The sequence below is a fragment of the Triturus cristatus genome, chromosome 7 (genome assembly GCF_964204655.1).
Source record: "Triturus cristatus chromosome 7, aTriCri1.1, whole genome shotgun sequence".
Classification (NCBI taxonomy): domain Eukaryota; kingdom Metazoa; phylum Chordata; class Amphibia; order Caudata; family Salamandridae; genus Triturus; species Triturus cristatus.
The window spans coordinates 19306551-19317191 of NC_140590.1; the positions used below are offsets into that span (position 1 = coordinate 19306551).

Here is a 10641-nt window from a genome sequence, read left to right on the forward strand (position 1 = left end):
ATAATGTCAGATCAGCCATTTCTAATGGAACATCTTTTATATCTGGCCTTGATTCTGTGCAGGATTCAACCTCTTTTATCCAATCATGTTCCAATTCATTATTATATCCATCCTCCCTGTCCTCAAAATTCCCATCTGAAATTTGAAGCAGTGTTGCTGGGTTTAGCACATTACATCTTCAAATGGAAATATCCTTTGCTGGAATTTATTGTAAACTCATAACGAATTAGCCGACTGTTGGTTATATACTTAGCCCTCGTCCTTGTTAAAAGAAACTCAACTGAATGAGGGACATAAACAATGAAAGTTTGGCCCATCACAATTCCTTCACTTTGTTCAAATGCCAAACAAACAGCTGCAACCGATTTCAGACAACCTGGAATACTTACATGTACTAGATCAAATACACCTGAAAGATACGCCACTTAACGCATTAGATCTCCATCTTTATGTGAGAAAATTGAAAGTGCAAATCTATCTTCTTCATGAAAAAATAGGAAAAACATCATATTGTATTCAGGCATCCTCAGTGTGGGTGCAAGATACAAACTCTTTTTCAATTTTCTTTAAATGCATCAAGACACTCTTCATCTAGAGGTACCGGGTCCTGTACATCATTACACGTTGACCTTATTAAAGGTTTAGCAATCAAGGAACGTGTGGAATCCACTGATCACAGTACCCAACAGTTCCAAGATACATTGAAACGCCTGTCTGAATGATTGGTGGACTCAATTTCAGAATTGTAGTAATTCAATCTTTGGAGACTTTCCTTACACACTTTTCAATATGGTGTCCGAGATAAATGATTACTATTTTGCAACACTGCATTTTAGTTCAGGAGACTTTAATGCCCATGTTCAGCTAAATTGTTCATCAAGGCAATCGGATCAAGTTAACAGTCCTCTTTCGTCTTGGAAGAAATTTGTAAATCATCAATATATTGGACTAGGACTGAATTGCATGGCAATTTTAAACTCTCTAAATCTTTCTATAGTATTTGCAAGGAATTTAAGAGTTTGCAGTATACTCTACACCACACAAGAAATTAATTTAAAAACTCAAATACAAAGATGAACTGTGAGTCCTTATGCAGTGAAACTTAGAAGAGTGCTTGGCAAAAGTCAATGACTGTATACCATTCTGCATATCATTGAATTTAAAACATTACTGCTGGATCTGGTACCACTTTAAAACAAGAAAAACCTATTTGTTTATCTTTTGGAGATCTTGTACGATTCTTCATTTGCCATTCAGCCTTTTAATTTCCATCACTGGAGCATTGCAAGGACTACCGAGCACTTCTCGGAGAACTTCCTTCTCAATAATTTTCTCAATCACTGGTTTCATTCCTTTTAGTGCCTCAATTGTAAGCCTGTATAGTCTTGTTCTAGGGAATATTTGGTCTGGTTTAATCATTATTTCCACTGGTTCTGCTCTTTTAAGCAATCCAATCTCTTTACCAGTAGAATCCCATACCTCTTCCTTTATAGTATGTCTCAAATCCACAGGTAGATCTTATTTTGTCAAGACTGGGTACAACTCGACTCTTAAATCTTCTGAAATAAGCTTAAAATCTGAATTCTCATCTTTTGTTTCAATTGCAACACCATCCGGTGTGCAATTAATTATGAAATTGATTCGGTGGAAGAGATCCTCTCTTTCTAGTAAATACACAAGTCTCGAATCACATAATATAAACTAATGATTATTCTCCATCGGCCCAGTTTTAACTGGAACACCTGCTGTACCTGATTTGTTGCTGACCCCGACTTCTCTTCCCGACAGGAGTAGGTTTGGACTTTCACAGAACGAGCTGTAGAATGAGCTGCTGTCAGATCAATCAGGAAAGAAACGTGGTGGCCATTGAGTTCTCTGTCAATAACATAACACGTGTATTTGTAAAGCGCACGTTCACCACTACGGGTATCTTGGCGCTGAATAACAGATGTTTATTGTTACCCAACTCAATGGTACTCATTTTATCGACCTCAGATGGATGAAAGGCTGAGTGGACCCGCCGGGATTTGAACCTGTGACCATGAGGTCGAACACAGGCCCCTGCAGCAGACGCATTAGTCCACTGAGCCACCAGACCCGGCGTCTGTACATGGCCATTGTGGTGTAAATCTAGGACTGCTCCATGCAGGCAATCCTCCCCAGCTTCCCCTCTGGCACCGTCATTGTGAACTACTCCCTGACGTCATAGTATTCTGTTAGTACCCTTTGTTATATGGCATTTTATTTCTCATGTTTTGCTGCATTGCTGGGAATACTAGCATGGGCATTCACAACGATTTCTGTATTCTGCAAATTCTGTTCTGAATTCTGAGTATTCAGCCACTCTGTGTCTGTTGACTTTGATCTGGATTTACTTGAATCCTATTAGGATTTTTTCTAAACTCCTTTGCCAATGTCCGATCCTCCCTCATCAATGACAAGCTGTATTCTTTTTCAAAATGTACATTCATCCCACACATCTCATCGCCTTTATGTTCTTGTATTCCCTGATTCGTTCCATATCTCAAACATGCCTTCTGTTACAATGTCATATAATAGTCCCGTTAGAGACCATGTGTAAACGGTGGCTCAGTCGCAGGTGCCTGACTGGCGGCATCAGAATGAGGCATCGATTTGCTGATCCTGGAACAACAGGATAATCTGAATGCGAGGGTGAAAAAGTGAATCTTTGGGGATTGTAAAATGTGAAGCTGTACTTCTCAAGTCTCAGGTTGATGGGCGGCTGGTCCAGAATGAGGGTGCCTCGTGAGGAGGGAGTGACCACCATATCATTTAATCTGAAATGTAGGGTTGACAGCAGGCCTTTGTTAATTGGCCCAAGCTTCCGCAGACGCTAGCAATTTAGTTCATAAGCCAGTTATTTAGTGCTTTCTAAACAAGACTGTTTTAAATGACACCCTCTCTCTTCTTGGGAGCTAGTGAAGAGATCTAAGTGCAGGGGTATTATAGTGGAGTTTTAGTTTGAACATCATAGCATTGTATTTATTGGAGCACGGCAAGGGATTTTATGGGAAGGCCTGTGTGGACGCCATTGCAGTTTTCCAGGCATTATATGATCACAGTAATGATTAAGGAGAGGTGTTTTCCTGAAGCTTGCATACAGGGAGCCGTCCTGCCCTCTCTTCCCCCACATTTGTTAAGCACATGAATGCTCACTCTCTCTTACCCAGATCCTTCCCTATGCTTCTGGGACAGGCTATTCTTGTCGTACACCTTTTACCAGCCAACCCTGTCTCAAGCATCAGGCAAACTATCCTAAACTTAACTGGGATGTTTCCTCGAAAAACCTGCCTTCAATGCCCTCCTTGACAGCATCACAGGAAGGTGCTAATGTTAAGTCATTTCAAGTCAAGTCAAATATACTTGATTCGATTAATGCAAATTAATCATAAAAGTTCCAAAATACACTCATTATGAAATCAAAATGTAATTTCTTTATCCACCTCTGCTGACATCACTGCCTCCATTGGTAAATGTGGTGTAAGTCTACAAGCTCAATGTTAGTAGACTGGTTCCACAAATCAAGTTTCTGGTGTCAGGTAATTGATCCAACTGTGTCAACTGTCTATTTAAATGCTCTTGCACCCCACCCCATACAGCGGCACCTATAGGAAAGTGATCCAGGTAGAGGTAAAACCAGCATGCTGCTGAATGAACCTGAACATGTCTCATCATCATACGTGTCTGTGCAGGCATTAGGGGGCCTTAATGAACTAACAAGTCCCTTCCAGCCTGTGACAGCTCCTAAGAACAAGGTTGGCAAAATTCCCAGTTTTCACATGGTGCAAAATTCGTCAAATTTCACATTACACATTGTTGGGTCGTTTTTGGTTACAGGAGGCTCATTCACAAGCAAATATCTTGCTGAGAATATTTTACCATTTTATCAACCTCTATCAGTATTGCACAATTTTTTTATGCAAATCACATTTCTCTCCAAAAATATTTTTATTAATGGAATTTCACCCAATTTCCAGGAATTGTTTTTTTATTTTGCGCTCCTCTGTTCAGAACTACCTGCTTTTCCATATCTATAATCAGGTCTCTCTCTCTCTTATGAACACCTCCAGTCAAACTTGTGTAAGATGTGGGCAAAGTTACAACAGAAGCTTTGCAAGTGGGATTCGACTCTGGAGTAGGTACTGTTTGACATATACAATATCTGACAAAATCAGGTTATGGGAAAGCTTCGAAAACCACATCTCAAAATGGTGGCATGCATATATATATATAATAAGGCATAGTAGGATGTTTTAACTAGAGTGTTAGTGACACAAATTTCACTTTTTAAAAATACTCGTATACTTAAATAGTCGCTATACCTTTGATGATTAACTTATTTTTCCTTTCCAAGCAGGATATGGCTACCCTTGAACAGCAGAGTCCTATTTGTACAGAGAGTTTGAATGGTGGACAGGAGATTGGAATGTTGAGTTAAAAAGGAGCTGAGGGCATCAGAGGTGCCAGTCGAAACCATGAGAGTGATGTTGTCATAACTTCTGGAACCAGAGTTCATGTTTCATGTCGGAAGAGGTTTATTGATAAGTAAGATGTTGAAGTTAAGAATCGAGAGGCAAGTACAGCATCTATTGCAAAGAGACGTGCTCGCATAGCTGCTGGGGCATTCTGCAGTACGACTGACTGTTTGTTTTGCGGAACTCATGTGAACTTTTTGTGCAAGCACAAGCTGAGAAAATGTGTATATATGGACATTAGAATTCACTGAAACTATAAAAGGTTCTCTGGAAGTCAGGGTGATGAATGGCTTTTTGTAGTAAGAGGTCTTATTGAATATTTTCTTCCAGATCTTCATGCCGTAGACTGCGTTTTCCACCAATCTTGAGGTGCAAATTTTAAAAGCGGAATAAACATCCTCAAAGAATGTACAACTGTTGAACAGCAATGAAAGCAGGGAAAAGTAAGGTGCACAAGTAATGAAGAACAACAGGAAGCTTTTCTGAAGGCGTGCAGTCACCTAGACTCGAGTGATGATGAACAAATGTGCATTGATGACCTAATATCCAAAATGGAAGAATATCTCCAAGGAAGTGACGTCCAAGCATACGATTGTAGGCATATTGAAACGGTCTAAAATAAACATTTATGATGATGCTGATGAAGAGTATGTTTCTCTTCACAGAGGGAGTTTGTATTTCAGGTTCCAGTGAGGGCTTAACGAAGGCCCCTGCAGTGCCTGAGCAAGAAGGGGGCCCCAACCCAACTGGCCCCAGCCCTCCAAGGAGGCCCCATTCAGGTCAAGGCCAAAGCATATCTGTGAGAAATGGGAGCCTCCATGGGCTCTCATAATAGTTTGCAGAGGGGCCCCATAATTTGGGTTACACCACTGTTTCTAAATAAGTTAGCAATCTTTATTACTTAATTATTAAAACAATTGCAATACACTACACAGTAAATAAATAAACATATATTCAAAAAATTACATTGACTTTTTTTTATAAAACAGACATATATAGTCCCATTGCAGTTGGCTTTTAAAAGACATAACCCCAGAAAGAGACTCACTTCCTACTCTGTGTATTAAGGTGAAACCACGCCAAGCCTGTTGATGCCGGTGGTCTCACCCAGGGAGGGGGGTTATATGCAAAAATTAAGACAAGCCAATACTAGGTGGTCAGAATTCTTGATGAACTCCTCCCGCCCCAAAGTATTGCTGGTTCACATAAGCAAATCATTGGTAAACGGTGAACCTGAAAAATTTCGATTGCAGCAAATAGAACAAGACAGGCTGTTGTTGTTATAAGGTGCGTAGACAGAGGGTCCAGATGTCTGTTCCAGTGTTGAAAACCACTTAAAGCACTTCTCTTGCAATTTTTCCCAGGTTTGATGGTTATTTTCGTAGTTTGACTAACTAGTTTGTACCATATATTCATTTAGCCACACCTACTTTTTCATCACTCACGATGTCAGAAACCCTTGTGGGACCCATCTGAAGTTCAGCAGACCTAAATCCATTCTGGTCCATTGACTCTCCTGCAGAAGCAAGTGTATCCTGCGATGTCCCTTAATGCCCTCAGAACTGCCCTTCTCTTGACTGGCACATTAAGCTAACGATGTGTGTTTACTCATGATTAAAATCTGGGTGTCCAGTTATCTACGACCAGTCCACAAAACCTCCTCATTGAGTGCCAATCCATGACCCGTGGCAACATTACGGTGTGTACCAGCTTAACACAATCTCTCTTCTGGCATTGTGACCTCCCCAACTTGCCCTCCATCAACAAAACTGTTCCTCATGCAGCCGGGCGCCCCTGCAGCCTTCTCCAACTGTCTCCATCCAAAGCTGCACCGACCATGATCTATGGACCAAGCTCTGGACACTTATCTCAACTCCTCCTCCCTTCCTGGTCAGGTGGCACCAGTGATAAGCATGTCTGTAGCCACTTCACCAGTAGCTCAGACATACACATTATCTAAAACTATCACCCTCAATCTCGCCAGTGTTACAAAATTGTGGCGATAAGAAATCAATTTAAAGGGAGAAAGCAGAAAGGTAACCTATGACCTTTTTCGGAAATATTTAACTGACTATTTCTGCAAGTAAATACTTGAAAAAATTGAATGCAGCCCTCCGAATCTTGAGGTGGAGCCAGTTTCTGACTCTGGGTAATTTCAGAAAAGTAAACATCCGGTAGAAAGGGCGATTCTCTGCAGCAGGTTCAGCGTTGTGAAATGTGCACTGTTAACATTCAAACTATGTAACAAACAACTGCATTTCAGAAAAGGGTTAAACACACGCTCACGCCACATACCGTTAGCGATGGACATTTGATTTATTCAAACTTGTAGCGTAAAATGTCTAGTTAGTTTTTTTAAAGATCAAGGCACGCTTTCCTTTGCAATGTTATACCACAGGAAACACAAAACCATATACGAAAATAATGGGGGGGGGATGCCCCTTGCCCAGTGTGACGCACTCACCGTAGACTCTCAACTTCCTGTAGGTTGTTGCTGTTGTTCCAGTAGTTAGTGTCGTATACACCGTGTAGTTCCCGGCGTCGCTCGGCCGCAGGTCTCGGATGCTCAGGGTCCCGTCGGGGCTCACGCTCTCCCGGCCCGTGTGCTGGAGGCCATGGGTCCGCTGGGAGCCGGGCATATCGAGCGCGAGGATCAGCTGCGCCTGAGCGGTCGTTGCCCCTTTGTACCAGGCAAAGGACAGTAAAGGTGGAGAGGCCGGGGCTCTGAGGGTGGCCGTCTGTCCCACCGTGGCATTGACCACATCTGCCCAGAGCCCCTGCCCCGCCGTCCGCTGGGCCCAGACACTCAGCCAGGCTGCAAGGGAGGAGAGAAGAGAGAGTTAATACTACTGGAGCGTAAGAAGTAGTTTGAAACATAAATGTAGTTAAACCCTAATTTGTGACACGTAATTAGAAAGGTGGCGCTGAAACAAGCACTGGCAAAACCAATATGGCTGGTTCTTTAACAAGAAGGTTTTGCAGCAGTGCTGAGAAGTACTGGTACTCTACCTTTCAAATGTATGAAGTGAAGGTACTTGGAAACAAACACTGTCAGAGGTGCCAGAAAAGGCCCGTACTATTCAAGAGAGAACGGAGGCCCTTTACTCAAGAGGATTGATGTAAGCTTCAAATCTTGCAAGTAAATCAATCTCACAAATGCAAAATATCTCCAGAAACATGTGACCCCGGAATCATCTATGATCTCGACTGTCTTCACAGAAAAAGAAGTATTAAGAAGCACTAATGAGACAGCGCCTTGGGTTCTGCCCAGAAGTTGTTTACCTTGAGTACGGATTTTGATTGGGCAGAGGTTGTGCTCTTCCACTCAATGACTGCTGGTTTTGATTGGACAGAAGTTGTGCTCTTCCACTCAATGACTGCTGGTTTTGATTGGACAGAAGTTGTGCTCTTCCACTCAATGACTGCAGGTTTTGATTGGGCAGAGGTTGTGCTCTTCCACTCAATGACTGCTGGTTTTGATTGGGCAGAGGTTGTGCTCTTCCACTCAATGACTGCTGGTTTTGATTGGACAGAAGTTGTGCTCTTCCACTCAATGACTGCTGGTTTTGATTGGACAGAAGTTGTGCTCTTCCACTCAATGACTGCAGGTTTTGATTGGGCAGAAGCTGTGCTCTTCCACTCAATGACTGCTGGTTTTGATTGGGCAGAAGCTGTGCTCTTCCACTCAATGACTGCTGGTTTTGATTGGGCAGAGGTTGTGCTCTTCCACTCAATGACTGCTGGTTTTGATTGGATAGAAGTTGTGCTCTTCCACTCAATGACTGCTGGTTTTGATTGGACAGATGCTGTGCTCTTCCACTCAATGACTGCTGGTTTTGATTGGACAGAAGTTGTGCTCTTCCACTCAATGACTTCAGGTTTTGATTGGACAGAAGTTGTGCTCTTCCACTCAATGACTGCTGGTTTTGATTGGACAGAAGTTGTGCTCTTCCACTCAATGACTGCAGGTTTTGATTGGGCAGAAGCTGTGCTCTTCCACTCAATGACTGCTGGTTTTGATTGGGTAGAAGCTGTGCTCTTCCACTCAATGACTGCTGGTTTTGATTGGGCAGAGGTTGTGCTCTTCCACTCAATGACTGCTGGTTTTGATTGGATAGAAGTTGTGCTCTTCCACTCAATGACTGCTGGTTTTGATTGGGCAGAGGTTGTGCTCTTCCACTCAATGACTGCAGGTTTTGATTGGACAGAAGTTGTGCTCTTCCACTCAATGACTGCTGGTTTTGATTGGGCAGAGGTTGTGCTCTTCCACTCAATGACTGCAGGTTTTGATTGGACAGAAGCTGTGCTCTTCCACTCAATGACTGCTGGTTTTGATTGGACAGAAGCTGTGCTCTTCCACTCAATGACTGCAGGTTTTGGAGTTCTTGCCGTGATGGACACCTCTTACTCATTACGGCTGAACTGAGGGGCCTATCAGCAAGAAGTTGCGATATTTATCGCAAAACACGCTTAGCGCGTTCCATTTGTTATCGCTGCCTATCGCTGGATATTTTAGCGGCGAAAACCTGCTATTAGCAACGTTTTTCTCCATTGTGCTAAAATATCCAGCGATAGCGGCGAAATGCCTGAATATCGCTGGAAATCCAGCGATATTCACGCATTAACGCCAATGGAGACTTAACCTGAAGATCCGCCTCCCATTGGATAAACAGGTAAGTCGTGTTTTTAGCAGGCGTCAGATTATAGCGATAATCGCGCCTAGCGCAATTTTTTTTATCACTTCGCCTGCCTAGCTAATAGGCGATAGCTGTGTTAGCGACTGCATTCAGTCGCTAACAGTTTGGGTACGCCCACTTTGCATGTCATTAGCGATAAATATCGCTGACATGCAAAGCGGGCCCCAAACCGGTCGCTATCGCCTAAAAGCTGTCACTTACAGCTGTTAGCGACAGGTTGCTAATAGGGCGGTGAAATATCGCCGCTTTAGCAGCAAAAAGTGCTGCTAAAGCGGCGATATTGCCCTTGCTAATATCCCCCTGAATAGGTTATGGCACCCAACAATAATCAAGGGCATGGCCTGATCTGCGTATTAAAAAAAGGCAATTGGCCTTACAAATGTATTGTGAAAGCCATCTGTTTTCCATTGTGATTTTAGCATTTTATAACATTTGCCCCATATCAGCACTAAGCCGTGGCAGGTGTAGAGGAAGCTCCCAAAACGGCCTGCTTTCTACCCCTGCCCCGACCCTCTCAGAAAAGATCTAAGCCGCCACAGGGCACGCTGCCAGCCGATGGGGCTGCTCCCGGACGCTAATGCGCCCTGTGTCACGGGCCAGGCATTTGGTTTAGCAGAACTGTGTCGGACCCTCACAGCTTCATCATTTACCATCACAGCCTGGACGCTTCTGACCGCAGCCTTTCTAGGCCGAGGCTGACCAGGAAGGACTGTCTGTTTACCTAGCAGGGAAGGATTGAGACAGATAAAAGGGGGAGTTTGGAGCAGAGCGTTTGACTCACGCGTACGCCATCTTCCCTCAGTAGGCCACACCCCTCAAGAGTTCAGATGCTTTTGAAACTGCTACACATTGAATAGCTTCACATTTCTGAATGATTTCAACGAGTTGGGGTGTAAGTATCAACAGGACAGACTGGTGCATGTGTATGACTGGAGCATGAGTATGTGAAATGGATTTTTGTTTATGTGAGTTGTTTGGTTATGCGATGATTGTGGGTTAAATTGGTGGACTGATTGCTGTTCTGTTGATGAATTATTTATATTGGTTGGTGTTATTGTTGGATTTGTCAAAATCTAAGATATACTGGTTTTACTTATCTGTATGAGTAGCGTTTAGAGAGAGGTTCCACATACATATTGATAGGGACTCTGAATTATTGAATCTCTCTTTCCAGGTTGTGTGTGTTGAATTTGGGTTGGTGAATCTTTCCCTCAAACTCCCCTGATGACTATGGGCTACCATTGGACAGGAGTCAGCTTAGTGCGTCCTATGGTTAAGTGGCTTTTTGTTTCCAAGTTGAATGAATGTTTTTCTTGTTTCTCTTGCTTTTAGGGTTTATGGATGAATTCCTTTGCTTGCTTTCCTTTCTAGGGTAAACAGACAAGGGTTTATCAATTTATAATGCGGGTTTCCTGTTCACAAATAAATCACACACCGATTGGTTGCGT

At 42.9% G+C, this 10641-nt stretch overlaps 1 protein-coding gene across 1 annotated transcript in view; it reads right to left on the reverse strand.

The window, feature by feature from the left end:
- LOC146808702 (cell adhesion molecule CEACAM16-like) overlaps positions 1-7307 on the reverse strand; it is a 99931-nt gene extending 92624 nt beyond the window's left edge. The window contains exon 1 of the mRNA XM_085614216.1: positions 6961-7307. Within this exon, the coding sequence (XP_085470342.1) occupies positions 6961-7135 (175 nt within the window). The 5' untranslated portion in view covers positions 7136-7307. The remainder of the gene's footprint in view (positions 1-6960) is intronic.
- Positions 7308-10641: the final 3334 nt, after the last annotated feature.